This window comes from Marmota monax, unplaced genomic scaffold (genome assembly GCF_021218885.2).
Source record: "Marmota monax isolate L192 unplaced genomic scaffold, Marmota_monax_Labrador192_F-V1.1 WCK01_AAM20220418_F8-fsc00020, whole genome shotgun sequence".
Taxonomy (NCBI): domain Eukaryota; kingdom Metazoa; phylum Chordata; class Mammalia; order Rodentia; family Sciuridae; genus Marmota; species Marmota monax.
Window position 1 is genome coordinate 6,458,436 of NW_026692912.1, and position 19,307 is coordinate 6,477,742.

The window sequence follows — 19,307 nt, forward strand, 5'->3', positions numbered from 1 at the left end:
TTGTGGCTCAGTGGTAGAGCGCTTGCCTAGCACATGTGAGGCTCTGGGTTTGATCCTCAGCACCACATAAATAAAACAAATTCTTGACAAATAAGAAGCCCCTGTGCCTTCTCTAGCCGGAGACTATAAGGAACAGAGGTTGAGAGGCCTAGGGATAGGAAACCCCAAGGATCTCTTAATTAGCACAAGTTCAAAGGGAAGAGGTGAGTGGAAAAAATCACTTGGGAATGACCCCAGAAAGGAAAGCTATAATTCAGCTCTTTCCCAGCTCTGGCACAAGGGAAATGTCATTCAGGCCACTGTAAATGAGGTATTTAATATAGTAAGGGGTCCCCCAGTGGAAACATAAGCCAGAAGGAGAGGCAGGATCCCTAAATCAGGGCTGGAGAGGATTCTGCAGAATGAACAGGGGGCTGAAAGAAACCAAGCCTGGAAGAGACTGAGGAAAGCTATAAACCTGCAATTGCAAAACTCCCAGAAGATGGGACACTTATGTCTGAGATTCTCCAAGTCTATATATGTTATCTTTTCAAATCTTATATACTCTGTTGATTGTGTGTTCAGTGTCCCTTTTTCTATGGAGAACAGCCCTCTCCCTCCATATGGTTCTTAAGGGGCTGTCACAGTGTCCCAAACCCCCTCTGGACTAGACTTTGATAGTCATGGATGCCATGCCCCAATGACAGGACTGGTCAGGGAGCAATTCATTTAAGAGATTATAGGGCCTTATTTTTCCTCTTGAATTATAGCTATGAGCTAGAAATATGATGCCTATCCCAGAAAGAGCTCAGCAGAAAGCAGGCAGATGGGCTGACAGAGAGAGCCACAGGGCTCTGGAGGACCACTTGTGGCTGGATCTCGTTGTGCTCTAAGCAAGATCCACTTGTGTTCTTCCTAGTTTTGATTTAACGAATTCCACATACTCAAACTGGTTTGAATTGGATTTCCATCCCTTGCAACCCCCAAAGCCCTAACTAATTATAGAATGCACCCAGCATCCTGATGGTCTGCTGAAGGGCAGATCGCACAGCTGTGCGCTTGAGGGAACCCTGGCACTGGGCCAGATGGAAGTGATTCTTAAGCATCTGTGTGAAAAGAATGCTATGAATCCCAGGAACATCCCCGGACCCTCTGGTGGCAGACACAGTGAGGACAGCAGGAAGAAGAGCCCTACACTAAGAATTAGACCCTATACTAAGCCATCAACTTCTTTAGATTCTACCCCTGCATCAACTCAGTAGAAGGGAGAAAGGGGGACATGGTGGGAAAGAGAAAAAGAAAAATACACACATGAATGTCTCCCTGCTGCTGCCCTCCCCCAAACCCTGAACCCTGCTACAGTGAAATTTAAGATTAGGAAGCCAAATAGACACTCAAGACTCTATTTACTGGATTAGAAAATAGTTTGGGGGTCGAAACCGTCAGATCCTAAATTATAATAAACTTAGGCCTATCTGAACCTTCTCAGTTTTTGAAGCCCTATGGCATGTGTTATTCCTACATCAACAGACACTTTTCGGCTACCTGATGCAATAGGCTCCATGCTAGGCTAGGGGAGACAGCCAGGGAAGACAGACTTTCTGCTCTCTAGGAGCTCAGAGCCTAATAGTGGGGACAGTTTTGCAAACAGGAGCACTTAGAGCTACGATAAAGTTAGATGCAGGGTGCTCTGCAGTGCAGAGAAACACCCACCTGACCAAGGACAGGAGGATGAGCCCATCAAATACAGAAATACATTCATGCAGAGGCGTGGGGTAGGGGTGGGCAGTGATTGAACTACATGGAGCTCATGACTGACAGGATGAGTTCTGGCGGCAAAGAGGCAGATGATAAGGTTAGAGAGGGTAGGTGTAGGTCAGATCTGAGGACCTGGAAATAATAAGTCACTTAAAGATTTTTGACAGATTCATATGTCAGAAATATGATTTAAAGAGCTATTTGGAGGATGACTAGAAAAAGAACAGAAGATGGGTCATCCCCTAATCTAGATGAGGAATGCTTGAGGTCTGAGGCAAGCAATGGCACTGAGAGCAGAGAGGGGACAGACAGAAGGGCTCCTTGGGGAGAGGAGGAACACAATGTACTAGGAGAGGAGCAAGGGGAGAAACCTGGATTTGGGTTTTGTCACCTAGCAGGTAACGATGCCCTTCGCCAGGTCTGGAGGGAAGATGGGAGCAGCTCACTTATGGACCTGCCTAGATGGAGTGCATGTGGAATGTTCCAGAAGCGTCTGGAAACCCAGCTCCAGGCCTAGAAGCAAATTCTATGGGAGAGATTTGGAGTCATCTCTTAAGTAGGAGTGGGCATGGCTGCCGGGGACACCAGATAAAAGAAAAGAGGAGGGCGGAGGGTGGCCAGGGAACAGCCAGGTGTAAGTGAGAGAACCCTATAGTTTCTATGAAACAGGGTTAAATCTAGAATTTCTTCCAAAGTCACCCAGATTGGTGACACAGATCCACAGATCCTGTTTTTCATAAACCTGCAGGACTGCCAGGGACCCTGGAGCATCACCTGGAACAGCCCCAGCTTAAGGGCAAGGCCTCACATAACACCCTTGTTGAAGGTCTATGTTACTTTGAAGAGGTGCCCAGAAGAGATTCCATGACACACCTGAGGAAAACCTGGCTAGGTTCCTGCAACAGTGCCCCAGGGAAGAAGGACGCCTGACCAGGACAATGCACCCCTCCAATCTGAGAATTACTGCCCTCAGGCCTTTCCGCCATTGTGTCATTTTTGATGCTTTGTTGTGACAAAGACAGAGATGAACTGTCATTCTTCTGTGTGAGAACCCTTAGGCTCTTTTAGATTATTCGGTTGTTCTTCTCCAAAATAAATATTTCTAGTTTCTCTAATCTTTTGACTAACCCTCTGAAACCCACTTAGTTTTTTGCTATCCTCAGTAACAGAACAAAAATGCTCGCTCAGTGGGGAGAAGGCAGGTCCAGGCCGCTCAGGACATCCCCTGCTTGCTCCAAGCCACACTGCCCTTTTCCAGTCCCATGTGGTTCTCATACTTTTAAAGGTGCCATTGTCACCTGGTTGATTCAATCAACTTGGGATCTCTAGGCTTCTTTCTGCCCTGCTTCCTGAAGCCTTGCCCGGTTTATATATTTTTCTCTTGAATGTAGAAGCTTAAACCTCAGTAAACTGGTTCTCAGCCACAATCTGAAGTGAAATGACCTTGACTTCTTCTTCTGTTTCCCAAGGTGCTGTTCCTTGTCTCCCAAGCTGCTGTCCCCGGGCAAATCTGCAGTCCTTTCCCGGAACCTTGTGACTTGACTCAGGCAAGACCTCAGGCAAGAAATGGGTCATGACTAGGCTAGAAAATGTAGTTCTTTTACCCTGAGCATATGACAACCAGAAGGCATACCATTTCTATGCGTCAACGATTTCAATTCTCCATAACAGCAAATGACAAAAGAAAATCCAAGGTCACCATATAAGAAAACTTTGAAGAATAAGGAGAAAATATTAAATATGTTATAAAATTACAATAATTGAAATAGTAAGGTAAACAGCAGAGAGGCAAAGCAATGGAAGGTACTAGGCAGCCCAGAAAGAGACCAAAGAAATGGAGAAAATACTGTATGACATGGCCAGTATTGTGAAAGGTAATAGGGAACTTGCTTATCAAAGTTGGGGAAAATATTAGCAAGTAAGTTTAGGCTCATGTAACACATCCAAATGAATTCCAAATGGGCCTACATTTTAAATGCAAAAAGCAAAACTATTAAGAAGCATAAGAAAATATTGGAGAACAATTTGTACTATGTATAATAAAAGATTAATTTTGTTAATATAGGCAAACTATTAAAAATAATCCCAAAAAGGAAGAAAATTAAGGAGTAAATAAACTTAAGGCAGTAAAAATAAGATGAACATTATTAATATTGGCAAATTATTAAAAATGAACAAAAAAGAAAATTTTATCTACCAAAATTAAGCAAAGATCCCAAGTTTATACCATCAATTGCATGTAAGTACAGGAGCTGAATTGAAATATAATTCTGCTGTCTGAGAAACTGGTATCATCTACTTTTCTGAATTTTCTATAATAAAAAGCAGGAAGAAAATTGAAGTCACCAAGATAGTTTTTCCCTAAACCTCAAGCACCTCTCCAGATATATCATACAACCCAAAGGAAGAAAAATTGAAATTGATAGAACAAAAGAAATGGGACCTTCCACCATGAGTCATCAGCTATATCAAGGTCAGACAGGTCTTCCCAGTCAATGAAATCATGAAAGTTGACTTCATGGTCATCAATAAATATTTGCTGAGTTAGGTTGTTAAATCTCAGCATGACCCTCCCTGGCTCCTACCCCCAACACAAACTCCAGTTTTTAGGTTTCTGATCTAAGGAAGCTTTTTATACATATTTTTTAAAAGCTAAAGTTAATATAAGGAAATGACCCAGCCAGTCCATTTCCCTCTATGGTGGATCACCCATCTCAGTGATGACTGACTGGGGTTCAGATGGCTTTAGTGAGAGGATACAATCCACACACAGCCATTTACCTGGGGACCTGGGATTAGAAAGTAGTCAGGAAATTTCTAGAAATGGGAGAAATGCGTGGATCATAGAAGTTTGGAGGGGATTATGAGCCACTCCTGGCCTGACCCAGTGTTAGGTCTCCAGATACCAAAGAGCCTTTAACCACAAAAGGCTTGGAAAGGAAACAACTGGGGTGAAGGCCAACCTCTATGGACCCCTGATGCAGCTTCAGCCCCCCCAGGAATGCCTGTGAGGTCCTGGAACCAGCTACAGGGCACAGGGATCTCACCAAGGCCCTAAGGATGTCTTTAGATGACTTGTGAGTAGCCAACCATGAAAGGAAAGCCTACAGCAGAAGAAATCAAGAGAACCAGTCCTGCACCGTTCTCCCCAGGGACACCCAGCAGAAAGAGAGGAGGCAGGGAGAAGCAAGGCAACCCTGGCTGACAAAGTGACAGTCCGATGATGCTTGAGACATACCTGTGTTTTCCTAACCATCTGAAAAGCACTCTCCCTTCTCTTCTTGTTATGAATGCAATTAGAGATGAGAAAGGCCCCACGCAAGCTGCCAGCCCCGGTACTGAGCATAGAGATGGGATAATTTCCTTTCCGTCTCTTCTTCCCTTTTTACCTCCAGCATTCTCCATTCCACATACTCATTTGACCTCAAGTGACCACGACGTTTGTGTAGTACACATTTACACACACATCACATTGTTTTCTTCCTCCCTCCCCACCCCTGCCCCAACACCACCCTCCCTTTCTCCTCTCCAGTTACCTTCTTTCCTTATGAAAAGAAAAGTTTGCCTACAAGCTTTTAGACTATGCCAGAAAATAGTATAATCAATTCATGAAAGCTCTTCATACTCTTTGGGGTTTATATCAAGGATGAAAGTTTGTTCTCTACCCTGCCCTAAAGGGATATGAATGCTGGGAATACTCTGAAGAACTCAGTTCCATGGCCACCCAAGCCAGCACATTAGCAACCAGCCAGGAACACTGGGACAGAACCGCCACCTCCCCACCCCCTCTCCAGCACCCTCTTCCCAGTTCACTGAAACACTTGCCTCTGTCCCTCAACATTCCTACAACTTTCACTCTCCTCTGAGGTCAGCAATATATTTAAAGCATTTGCTTTCATCCTGTTCCCATCTGTAAGACTGAGTTTAATGGAAGATACACAGAAGGGAAATTCCACTCGCTTTTCTTCTGGGAAATCAGCCGGTGCATTTCCAAACCCAAATCCTTAACTAACATTTCTGGTAAGATTCAAAAGTTCATGATTTTACTGAAATAAAGCCACATGCATGTTAGGTGAGGAGGAGGAGTATCTCTTTACATCAACACATGAGGATCTTTCTTGCCCCTTTTATAAAATGAAAGAGGGTTCTTTTAAACTCTTTAATAAAGTCTTAACAACTTGAATTTTTATGCTTTTTTAAAAATGGCGAATTCTCCAAGTTAGGAAACAGTCACAATCTCAAAGACCTTGAGCAGCCTCCTGGTCTCAATGAACTTGAGCAGCTCAACAGCGTCCCCTGGTGGCCTTGAATGCAGACACTGGGAGCTTGAGTGACTAGAGCTATGTTTAGTCTACAAAACAAGGTAGAAATGTGTCTCATCAAGAGGAAGCCCCTACCTCTTACTCAAAAAGTATGAAATATTAATTCAAATCAGAAAAGTAGTCTACCCAAATATGACAAGAACAAAAGAGTAGGAGACTAAATAGCTATTCATTTTAATAAGTCACCTTGGGAAGGAATAGCCAGATGGAATACTACTTGTCCCTCCAGCCCAAACTGTAATGAATTCTTTTTTGGTGTAAAATATTTATTGACTGACCAGGAAGGTCCCCAACACCAATACCACCCACCCACAAAATCATGAGGCCACTGTTCAAAAAAGTATTTGTTGTGGTCTATCAGTACTGTCCTTATAAGCTGTTCATTCAATTAAAAAAAAAAAAACACAGACAAAACCTTTGCCTTGAAGAGTGCTATTTTAGTAGGAGAGAAAGAAAATAAGCAAACCAAATTTTTCTCAGAAAACAAGTTCTTTGAAAAAAATGTAGGCAGGGTAAATGAATGGAGAATAATAGAGTGGACGTTGAGGAGGATACTTTTGAAGAGGCTTCTCTCCATGGTTTGAATGTGTCCCCCAGTTTTCATGTCTTAGAAACCTACTCCCAAAATCATATGTGAATGGTATTTGAGAGGCAGGATCTTTGAGGTGAGTGGGTCAAGAGAGCTCTGCCCTGACGAACAGATTAATCATTCTAGGACTGATGGGCTCTGGAGGGAGTGGCTTCAAATAACAGCAAGCTCCCACCGGGTCACTCTGCTCTGCCTTGCTGCTCTTTCATGTCCAGACCCAGCAGAAAGGCCCTCACCAGATCTGAGCAGATGCTGGCCCTGGGCTCTTGGACTTAGCAGCACTCAAACCCACAAGCTAACTAATGCTGTATTCTTTTACAAATGATCCAGTCTGTGATGTCCAGGTTTAGCAACACAAAATGGACAAAGGCAAGAGTGATGGTGTTTGACTAAGATACCTGCATGATTGTGTCCCAGGAAGCGCTGACATAGCAAATGAAAACATTCAAGAGCCTGGATGCAAAATAAGTGTGACCTATTCAGGGACTATCAAGAAGGCCAGGGAGAGAGCTGATGCTTGATGAGAGAGGAGGAAAGCAGGGGAGAGGAATTCAATGAGGTAGGCAGGGGCCAGTTCACATGCTCCATGCTAAGGAACTTGGCTTCTATTCTACCTTTAATGAAAACTCACTGGAAGGTTTGCAGCGGCGCTGACATAGTCTAGTACTTATATTTAAAAGCACGCTGTGGCTGATGAGCAATCTTTTTAAAGGTACGGTGAAGATGAAGACTGTGTCGGGGTGGAGTGGAACAGGCAAGAGTGAAAGAGGAAAACAGGAAACAACTGCAGCTGGTTGTTGCTGGATCAGGATGCTAGTGGCAAAGGCAAAGGAGAAGATACATGGCTTCATGCAGAATACATTTTGAACAGCAAACCAATAGGCTTTCCAATAGATTAGAAATTTGGGAGTGGAATACAGTCAATTAGTTCTCCTTTTTTTTTTTTTTTTTTTTTTTTTTTGGTCTTACCAGTCAACTGGATGAATGTCAATAACCCAGGTAGAGAAGTCTAGGTGGAAAACAGATTTAGGGGTAAGGGAAAAGGCGAGAAATCAAAAACTTGTTTGATTTACCTGTTAGGTGTTCAACAGGGTATGTGTAGAAGATGGGGGGATATATGAGTTTGGGGCCCAGAAGAGGTTGAGACTAGAAATACATATTTGGAGATCATCAGCATGGAGTCATTACAGCTCTGAGATTGGTGGTGATCACCTAAGAAGAGTAGATAGTGAAGAAAAGGGAAGAGGAGGAAGCCAAAGAGGGATCAATAAAAGCAGATGAGCTTATCAAAGTAGATGAGAAGGTATCGCCAGTTAAACAGAAGAACCCAAAAGCAAGGGGAAAGATGTCTTGAGAAGAAGCATCAAATACCATAGAGAAAATCAGAGAACAAAATTACCCACTGGAGCTGGCAAGATGGAGGCTGAATGGAGACCCTTTCTGTAAAGCAGTAAGTCAGATGCCTCCCAAGTGGGGTGAGTGAAAGGAGAACAGGAGATAAGGATGCAGAGCCCATAAACCAGATATTCCTTTAGGGAATTTTAATACAAAGGGAGGTTGAGAAGGCAGAACAGTTGGAGGGGAACATGGGCTCTGTGGGAGTGTGTGGACTTGTTCCATTATTTTCTTTAATAAAGGAGATAGTTGGCTGTGCTGGGAATACTTCTATACTGGGGGAAGGGACGACTAGACAAGAACGGATGGGATCCAACACCTAGCGGAGGGAATGGGAGCTTTAGATAGGACCAGAGACAGGAGGGAAGGCAAAATATATGGGTGACAGGTAGGAATGGGAGATTTGAACTGGAAAGTCCTCACCTGATGACTTCTAATTTCTCAGTGAGACAAGAAGCAAGAAGCTAATACTTAGCCTGGTACTCAGGAGGCTGAGGTAGGAGGATCCCAAGTTCAAAGCCAGACAAGGCAACTTAGTGACTTTTTTTTTAATAGTCTTGGGATGCAGCTCAGTGATAGAGAGCTTGCCAGGCATGTGTGAGACCCTATGTTCAATCCCCCGTAGTACAAAGAAGGAAAGAAAGGAAGAAAGAAAGAAATGGAGGGAGGGAGAAACGGGCTAATAATCTTAGTAACCGCTTTGGCAGCAGGGAAGCAGGATTCACAGATTTAAAGACAGTAGAGAAAATGAAAAGAAAGTTAATTTACTAGGTGTCTATGGTGACACTGCTGATCACTCTCCCCTGATAGTAACCTACTCTTAAGGTGCTTGCAGCAGAATTCCAACTGAATATGTTACTAAGAAAGAGTAACAGGAAATCTTTAGTAGGACATATTTTAAACATTCCCCATATAATTTAACCAATACTCATGAATACACTACCTGGATTTAAATCACACTAACATTTTGTTTGAAATAGATTTTTAGGAAATAAAACATGTGGTCAACAGTTTCAAGCTGCTTAACATCTCTCTCCAAGTCCATGTCCTTCTTCCTCCCTCTCCCCCCCCTCTCTCTGTTCACTGTATAATGAGAGAAAGCAACAGTGTTCCTCCTTTTTTTAAATTTGTTTATTTATTTATTTTAATTAAGTATATATGACAGCAGAATGCATTTTGATTCATTGTACACTACAGTGTTCCTCTTTACCTAGGCCTATCAACAACTCTATGGTGACTTGGTTAATCCAAATGCTGTTATTCAAGATTTACCTGCTATCTGGGTTGTCAGGGAGATGACCACAGGAAGTTCTGAAGACAAAGCCCAGAGGCTGACATTGTAGTTGGTACCCGGATACAGGTCCAGGCACATCTCAGGAGCTTGGCTGCTGGTAGTGGTATTAAAGATCATTTCCTGAGAAAATTCCTTCTGATACCATCTCTGGCCCCAAATGTGAAACTAAAACATAAAAAAAGTTCACCGGGTAAACTGCTGGATTGAAAGGCTCTGGGTGCCTTGATACCTGATATCTGGCATGAGCTTCCTTCCTCTCCCACCCTCCCAACTGTGCTTCTTCAAAACATAAAATGTAATAGTAAGCAAACAGTAAAGCTGCAATACTGTATATATTGTGCTTACAATATGAGGATTATACATCAGTATTTAAATAAAAATGCACAAGACTGAAGCCTCAGTGCTGGCAACTTGCTGTTTCTTGGCCTCACATATCTAGTGTGCATGCCTAACACGGAAGCCTGTTGGTAAAACAAGAGCAAGGCCAAAAACATTTTCCTGGAAATCAAATTAAGAATCTGAACTAAGCAGAACCTGACTTAAGATACACCTAGCAGGTAAAACTCAAGAGAAAATTTTCTCCTCTGCTCACCCCTTTATGGTGACCCTACACTTTCCAGTGGTATCCAAGCACGTAGGCCAAAGGACCTTTTTCTTCCTAATTTCTTCTAGTAGCAGCTTATCCCATGGTTTCTCAGGTTCTTACTCACTACCATGTCTAGCTTCAAAGGTTCCCTCTGAGTCTCCAGGCAATGCATCTAGATTCTGCTCAGACACACTGGTTTGAATAGACACAACTGGATGCTTTTCAAGGACAGTCACTGCCTGAGCATCTACACCAGGATGTATGGACAGAGAAGCACATTATTTTTCGAACCATCCTGCAAGGGTTTCTGCCTTTCGGGAGAAGTGCTGTTTTCTTGCTTCTTGATGCAACTACTTCTATTGATGATGGAAGCTATAGAAGTAGTTTTTAGGTTTACAGGACAAGCATCTATAAACAAGTAACATTCAGTAACTTACTAAATACATCTCTTCTGCATCATCTGTCTTCAAACTTCTCCATCTCAAACAGGTTTCATTAAATACTGAAATATTACTGATGATCTGTTTTTCTGCAAGTGGAAAGGTGAGAGAAATCAGTTTACACCCTATACAAAAAAAAAATACTAACTTTTTAATTGAAGCATTTTCCAAGAATAAACATTTGCATAGGATGGATTCAACAGTATTTTAATTTATAAATTAGTGGTAGAAATATTCAAGAGACACTACTTTTATATTTAGGTAAATCAGTCCTGATAAAAGAGTTAAGATCTGAAGATAACCAATTAGAGAAAATAGCTCTATTCACTGCAAATTCCCTTGGTTTACTAAGTTTAAATTACAACTTACTGTCCTGGGTTTTGGACATCTTTATTTATTCAAATAAGCATCAGTTTGAAATCTTGAGATGAGAGGTACATCTAAGCAGAGAATTGCTCCTTGAGGAATTGAAAACACAGTATTTGGGGCAGTTGGGCTTTTCATGATGAAAGGGCAGTTCTCTTGATTTAGGCTTCCACCTCTCTTATGATCATAGAAGGACTTCCTGGCTTCTGCTCAGTTTCATGGCAATCAACATACAGCTTAGTCCAAATTTGGTACAGTTTATTGTAGCGGCACACTCTTCAAATTTTTTTTGTTATTGTTGTTTTGTTTGCTTTTTGCCATTTTTAAAAATTCTAATTTGTTATATATGACAGCAGATTGCATTACAATTCATATTATACATATAGAGCACAATTTTTCATATCTCTGGTTGTATACAGTATATTCACACCATTTGTGTCTTCATACATGTACTTAGGATAATGATGTCCATCTCATTCCACTGTCTTTTCTACCCCCATGCCTCCTTCATTCCCCTCCCACCCCTTTGCCCTATCTAGAATTCATCTAATATTCCCATGCTCCACCCCCAATCCCACTATGAATCAGCCTCCTTATATATCAGAGAAAACATTCAGCATTTGGTTTTTTGGGATTGGCTAACTGCACTTAGCATTACATTCTCCAACTCCATCCATTTATCTGCAAAAGCCATGGTTTTATTCTCTTTTATTGCTGAGTAATATTCCATTGTGTATATATGCCACATTTTCTTTATCCATTCATCCACTGAAGAACATCTAGGTTGGCTCCACAGTTTAGCTATTGTGAACTGTGCTGCTATAAACATTGATGTGGCTGTGTCCCTGCAGTACGCTGTTTTTAAGTCCTTCGGGTATACATGGAGGAGTGGGATAGCTGGGTCAAAAGGTGGTTCCATTCCCAGTTTTCCAAGGAATCACCATACTGCTGGCACCATTTTGCAATCCCACCAGCACTGTAAGAGTGTGCCTTTTCCCCCATATCCTCGCCAACATTTATTGTTGTTTGTATTCTTAATAGCTGCCATTCTGACTGGAGTGAGATAAAATCTTAGAGTAGTTTGTATTTGAATTTCTCTAATTGCTAGAGATGTTGAACATTTTTTCATATATTTGTTGATTGATTATATGTCCTCTTCTGAGAAGTGTCTGTTCATGTCCTTGGCCCATTTATTGATTGGGTTATTTGTTGTTTTTTTTGTGTTGTTTTGTTTTGTTTTGGGGTTTTTTGTTTGTTTGTTTGTTTGTTTTGGTGCTTCGCTTTTTGAGTTCTTTATATACCCTAGAGATTAGTGCCCTATCTGATGCATGAGGGGTAAAAATTTTCTCCCAAGCTGTAGGCTCTCTATTCACTGATTGTTTCTTTTGCTGAGAAGAAGCTTTTTAGTTTGAATCCATCCCATTTATTAATTCTTGATTTTAATTCTTGTGCTATAGGAGTCTTATTAAAGAAGTTGGGGCCTACTCCAATATGATGGAGATTTGAGCCTACTTTTATTTTCTATTAAACACAGGGTCTATGGTTTAATTCCTAGGTCCTTGATCCACTTTGAGTTGAGCTTTGTGCATGGTGAGAGATAGGGGTTTAATTTCATTTTGCTGCATAAGGGTTTCCAGTTTTCCCAGCACCATTTGTTGAAGAGGCTATCTTTTCTCCAGTATATGTTTTTGGCACCTTTATGTAATATAAGATAACTGTAGTTATTTGGGTTAGTCTCTGTGTCCTCTATTCTGTACTATTGGTCTACCAGTCTATTTTGGTGACAATACCAGGCTGTTTTTGTTACTATAGCTCTGTAGTACAGTTTAAGGTCTGGTATAGTAATGCTACTTGCTTCACTCTTCCTGCTAAGGATTGCTTTAGTTATTCTGGGTCTCTTATTTTTCCAGATGAATTTCTTGACTGCTTTTTCTATTTCTGTGAGGGATGTCATTGGGATTTTGATTTAAATTGCATTAAATCTGTATAATGCTTTGGTAGTAAGGTCATTTTGATAATATTAATTCTGCCTATCCAAGAACAAGGGAGATCTTTCCATCTTCTAAAGCCTTCTTTACTTCTTTCTTTAGCTTTCTGTAGTTTTCATTGTAGAGGTCTTTCACCTCTTGTGTTAGGTTGATTCCCAAGTATTTTATTTTGTTTGGGCTATTGTAGATAGGTTAGTTTTCCTCATTTCCCTTTCAGAGGATTTGTCACTGATATATAGAAATTCCTTTGATTTATTGGTGTTGGTTTTGTATCCTGCTACTTTGCTGAATTCATTTATTAGTTCTAGAAGTTTTCTGGTGGAATTTTTTGGGTCTTCTAGGTATAGAATCATATCATTGGCAAATAGTGCTAATTTGAGTTCTTCTTTTCCTATCTGTATCCCTTTAATTTCTTTCATCTGTCTAATTGCTCTGGCTAGTGTTTCAATAGAAATGATGAAAGAGGGCATCCCTATCTTGTTCCAGTTCTTAGAGGGAATGCTTTCAATTTTTCTCCATTTAGAATGATGCTGACCTGGGGCTTAGCATAAATAGCTTTTACAATTTTGAGATATGTTCCTGTTATCCCTATTTTTTCTAGTGTTTTGAACATGAAGGAGTGTTATATTTTGTCAAATGCTTTTTCTGCATCTTTTGAGATGATCATGTGGTTCTTATCTTTAAGTCTATTGAAGTGATGAATTACATTTATCGACTTTCTCAAGTTTTTTTAAACAAAGACTACCTATTCCAAACTGATATCAGAGGTTACTTCTGTTAACAATGATCTCTGCCCCTAAACTAGAAATAATATAGCAGACCTGCTAGGAAGTTTCATAGGAACACTGAGATGATTAATGCTTAATAAATACAATATCCAAACCACTTAAAAGTAAGTTCCATGGGAGGCAAGGCTATACTGTATACCTCTCTGGCCTGACAGGTTTCTATTAATGAAGCTAAGTTGGTAGATGTGACTCCCTATCTGTGCATTGAGCAGTTCTGCACAGAGAAAACCTATTGCCCAGGTCACAACTATATTTAAAGTGTTCCAGGGCAGAGCAGGTGAGGAAGTATAGACGATCCAGGGCAATGAAACCACTGCTGGGTATAAAAGATGGTTGTAGAAATGAGTGGTGGTCCATGAGCCCCCGTGTTTTGGAAACATTCAAACACATAATGTTTAATATTATTAATACTATTATTATCAATATTATTTAAACAGTTTCAGATAATACAAGAAGTGGAAAGTTTCCCAATTCATTCAATATGACTAGATCATTCACAATGCCCAAGAGGTACAGAATAGCACAATCACTGAACTCACTATGCCAGACTCACTTGTCAATATACACACAAAAATCCAAAACAAAATATGAGCAAAGGGAAGTCAGCAGTCCTTTCAAAGAACAATGTTCCATGACCAAGGAAGACTTATTCCCAGAATACAAAAGGAACATTATTGGAAAAGCTATTAATAAGCTAAAAGAAACCATATGGTTACTTTTATAATCATAAGGGTTAATACATTCCTGATTTAAAATCTCAATTAACTTGGACTTGATTTGATAAAAACTCCTTAATTTAATAATGTTTATTAGAAATTTCCATACTCAGTGGTAAAATAATGAAGCAATTTCTTATACAGTTAAGAACAATGTAAGTTAGAATATGTGATAAAGAAATCATCCCTAGTATGCACATTTGATATAAGGTTTAATTACCAAAGAATAAACCTGGACCTTAAAGGACAGAACTTTCTCTTGTTTAGCCTTATTCCATTAAAAAAAAAGAAAAAGAAAGAAAGAAAATGAGAAAAAACAATTCAAGGATGCCTGGTCTCAGATGTTATCTAGCATTAGTCAGGAGATTCCAGGCAATGTAGAAAAAGTAGCAAGAAAACTGAGCCACAAATACCAAAAACAAAGGGACAAATGATGTCACTGCCAGTAAGTCTAAGAGAATCACTGGAAACCAAACATGGAATCGTTTGAAAATAATTGAAAAACAAATACAAAATAACAGGAGTTTGGCAAGTACACCCCACTCAAAGAAATATACAAAACCAAATCATTTTCTACATACCTACAAAAACAAGTATGGAATTCTGAATGATGAATCCCCAGTCCCTGGAACCTATAAATTTGTTCCTTTATGTGGCAGAAGGATTGGTAGAGATGATTAAGATATGGAGGTTACCTTGGATTAGCCAGATAGGCTCAAGGTAATTTCAGGGATCCTCACAGGAAGGTTAGGACAAAGAAGAGGTTCACCTGCTGAAATTTAAAGATGGAAGTCAGGGCTACAAGTCAGGAATGCAGGCAGACCCTGGAAACCGGAAGCACAAAGGAAAAGGCTTCTCCCCTGGAGCCCTAAAAGGAACACAGGCCTGTGAACACCATCCCAGTATCCAGAGACTGACTCCAGACTTCTGACCTCCAAAACTATAAGACAGTCAATATGTGTTGTTTTAATCCACTAAGTTTGCACTAATTTGTCAAACCAGCAACAGGAAACTAATATACATAACAAAATACAACAGAAGAATTAAAAGATCTCCATTCAAGAGAAGTCGCCATAAACTTCAAATAGTTAGAAATAAATAGAACTAGCAATGTCAAAAACAAACATGAAGGTTTTACTTTTTTTTTTTTTTAATGTTTCTAAAGGACATAAAAGAAAATAATACAGAGAGAAATGCCATGTCCTTGAATGGAAAGACTTAAAAACGAAAAAATATCAACTCTCTATCAATTCATCAAATGTAAAATATTTCCACAGGCAATGACAGTGGGCCTTCTGGGGATTCATTCATTCACTGAATATTTTAGAAGTTCTTACTGTGTGCCAGACGTGCTCTAGGGGCTGAATATCTAAGTGATGAGAAAAGAAAGTCCCTGCCTTGATAGGATTCATTCTAGCAAAGGAGGCAAAAACTAAGTCAAAAGTTTTATACATGTATTAATATCATATGTGGAATTTTGTGCACTGGTAAAGGCTGTGAAGAGATGCAGGGAGCAGGAGACACAGGATGGCTGGGGAAGGCCCTCTGTGGAGGTGACAGATAGGAGTGAGTGAGTCACCATGGTCTCCCTCCCTCCAGGAGGAGGAGGAGGAGGAAGAGGAGAGGTCAGGGAGAGAGAACCGCAGGGCAAAGTCCCTAAAGCAGAAACCAGTGTGACACACTCAACAAACAGCAAAACAAGACTGCTAAGTTTCTTTGAGAAGATTAATGAAAAAAATCAAGAGGAAAAAAACTAGAAAGAAAACTATTGAGAGGGAAGGTAACCAGACACCCATATGTACCTACTATTAAACCTGCGCAGTGTTGCTCTACTCTCTTTTGTTTTGGCCCCTACAGGGGACCTTCTGAGAATGTTTTGTTTTGTTTTTTCCTGATTGCTCTTCTCATCCCCTGTAAAACTGTAATACCACAGACATGCTGTATGTCCCCTAGGCACTGCACATTAACCTAGACTTCACGCACACAAAACAAATTTCCTTTACCCCTCAAGAAGCAATTTTTGCCTCTTTGTGGGTGATTCTGCCCCCTACCCCCAGTGATACCACCCCCCCCCCATGGGGAATGCTAGAGTGATTAAACATTGTGTTATACAAGCAAAGGAAATAATAGATCAATGGAGTAGAATCCAAAAATAGATCTAACTCTTTGTGGGAATATATAAGAATGACACTTCAGTGGGGAAATAAGTTGGAACATAGCTAAAAGGATTCCAGCTGGATCAAACTTTTGGGGTGTTTTTTGCAGATTTTACAATAAAGTTTTATTAGCTGTTCTCCTCTTTCTCATATATGGAATGGATAGTGTGGCTACTTCTTTACAAACTCGTACCCATTCAAGAAATTCTAATGAGGAGGTTGTCAAAAACCTCATATTTTAATAAACAACTCCAAAGAGCAATGGGAAACCAAATGATATTAATAAGAAAAAGGACCAGAGAAATTGATTTCTGAAGTGATTTCTACCTTTCACTAATATGTCTTGAAATTGCTCACCATGACGATCTGGGCAGCTCTAGTGCAGAGCAGCTACATAGGATGAAAGGTGTCTGAGGAGAAAACTCACACATAGATTAGGGGTTTTGCCTGTTTTCTTATTCATAAAAGGAGGAGAACTGGAAGGAAAGGCAGAGGACCAAAATCCAACCCAATGACAAGAAAAATGACAAAACAAAAACAAACACCCCCTTCCCCTGGGAACCTTTTGCAAACTTCTGTACAAGAGGAGAACATGCTCATACTTTTACTTACAGTCTAATTTTCCTAGAGGCTTCTCCTCACAACCACTGTACTCCTGCTTTCAGTTCCCATGACTAAGGAAGATAAGTTTGATCAATTTATATTTAATTTAAAAGCCAAACAAAAAGTTAGGATTAGGTGGCAAAAGAAAGATATATTTTAAATATACATGTTTGTATGTGTGCGCAACTATGTAAAGAAAATAATTCCCATAGTTACTGTTTAGTTAAAGAAAGTTTTATATATATATATATATATATATATATATATACATATATATATATATATACTTTATTATAACAAAATAGGCAGTTATTGTGGGTAAAATATTCATTAAAATCGACCCTTAAGAATACATTTAAAGTTTTTGGACTATGAATTGGACTCCTTTTCCATCACCCATAATGATTACTACATCTCCACTGTAAGGTCTTGTCTGCATTTACATCTACGATGTTTTCTCAACCTTCTGTACGGTAAAAGGTGAGCTCCCCTAGCACCTAAACATGGCCTTAATTCAGAAAATGTGATGATCATTATGTATGAACAATTTCTGTAAGAAACTAAATAGTGTTGCACAAGTAGATTAAAAACATTTGAACATGGTTATTCCTAGCAAATGTATTGGGAAAAAAAAAAAAGAAAGCCTCAAACAATAAAAGACGTTAAAGACTTATATAAAATGAATATCCCTTGTGAAATTATGAAAGTCAACTCAGACATTTATTTTGAAATTTAAAAAAAAATTCTTATTTATCTATAATGAAATAATTACTTAGATAACAGAAGTCAATTGAGAAAAGGACTTGAGAGCTAATAACATTGGCCTGGATCCAACTTTTAAGTATAAGAATATACTACAAAAGGGCAGGAAGAATAGTTCAATAATCTTGGGAAGGAAAAAATAATAAGAAAAAAACCTATGTTTTAAAATTTCACTAAATAAAGTCTTAAAGAGGCTGGGGATGTGGCTCAAGCGGTAGCACACTCGTCTGGCATTCGTGCGGCCCGGGCTCTATCCTCAGCACCACATACAAACAAAGATGTTGTGTCCGCCGAAAACTAAAAAACAAATATTAAAATTCTCTCTCTCTCTCTCTCTCTCTTTCTCAAAAAAAAAGGCTACATATCTCAGAATTCTTACTGAATTTCCACTGTTTAAAAAAAAAGTCTTAAATTTTCTCTACAGCAAAAAGAAATGTGTGTATGTACATATATGCATATATGTGTGTGTGTGTATATATATATATATATATATATATATATATATACATATATAATATATATAACCAATTTTGAAAGACAAATAACAAACCATGGGACAAGGTGGGGGAGTTAACATATTGAAAAGTCAATTGTCCTGATAGCTAGAGAATCTATGATGAAGAAAAAATACCAGTGACAAAATCTTAAAACAATGGGCATGAAGTAGAATAAGTGATTCATAGGAGAACTATAACAGATAGGCCTTTAAATAGTCAAAGAGTTATATATTAAAACAAAATGAAATGTGTTTTTATTAGACTCTCAAACATTAAAAATGACCATATCGGTGTTTGTAAAGGTTGGTAAAGGGAACTGGCCTTTATACACCATTGGGGTGTGTGTAGGCTGATGTAATCTTTGCAGAAAGGAATTTATGAGAATCCTTCTCTTGGCAGTTTCACTCCCAAGGCTTAATTTTATAGAAATACACTCCCCAAGGATGCAAAGGTACAGCATATTTCATTAAATCTTATATGATAACACCAATATCTTATGAATTATTAAGAAAGAAAAAATTCTGCCACAGAGACTATGTCACACAATAATTTTTTATCTCATAGAATTATTTTATATTGGTTGAAAGAGTTTTTTAGACCCATGTGGACACTAAATTTTTATCACGTATCCTAAAACAAAAATGTAATAAAAGTTGATTGAGACATTCTGAAAATGTCTTCATATTCTGTATCTAACACTTCTCAAACACTTTTTTTTCCTTAGTACCAGGAATTGAACCCAGGGGCACTTAACAATTGAATCACCTCCCCAGACTTTTTTTATATTTTATTTAGAGATAGGGTCTCACTGAGTTGCTTAGGGCCTCAATAAGTTGCTGAGGCTGGCTTTGAACTCACAATTCTCCTGCCTCAGCCCCCCAAGCCTCTAGGATTACAGGCGTGCACCACCACGCCCCAACCAATCACTTTTTAATTGAGTTACTAGTGTCTATATTTTTCCACACAGCATCCTGTGTGCCTTTCACAGTCTTGATGAGGCAGTGTTTCTTTAAAAGGTACCCTACTAGGCTTTGGAAGTAGCTCAATGGTAGAGCATCTGCCTAGCAA

At 39.5% G+C, this 19,307-nt stretch overlaps 1 protein-coding gene across 2 annotated transcripts in view; it reads right to left on the reverse strand.

Annotated features, from left to right (window-relative positions):
* The window catches only part of Susd1 (sushi domain containing 1), a 116,366-nt gene that overhangs the window by 22,433 nt on the left and 74,626 nt on the right, over positions 1–19,307 (reverse strand). For both annotated transcript variants that reach the window (XM_058581627.1, XM_046451606.2), the window contains exons 11-12: positions 10,361–10,452; positions 9,316–9,502 (exon numbers count right to left, since the gene is read on the reverse strand). In XM_058581627.1, coding sequence (XP_058437610.1) covers positions 9,316–9,502; positions 10,361–10,452 — 279 coding nt within the window. The remainder of the gene's footprint in view (positions 1–9,315; positions 9,503–10,360; positions 10,453–19,307) is intronic.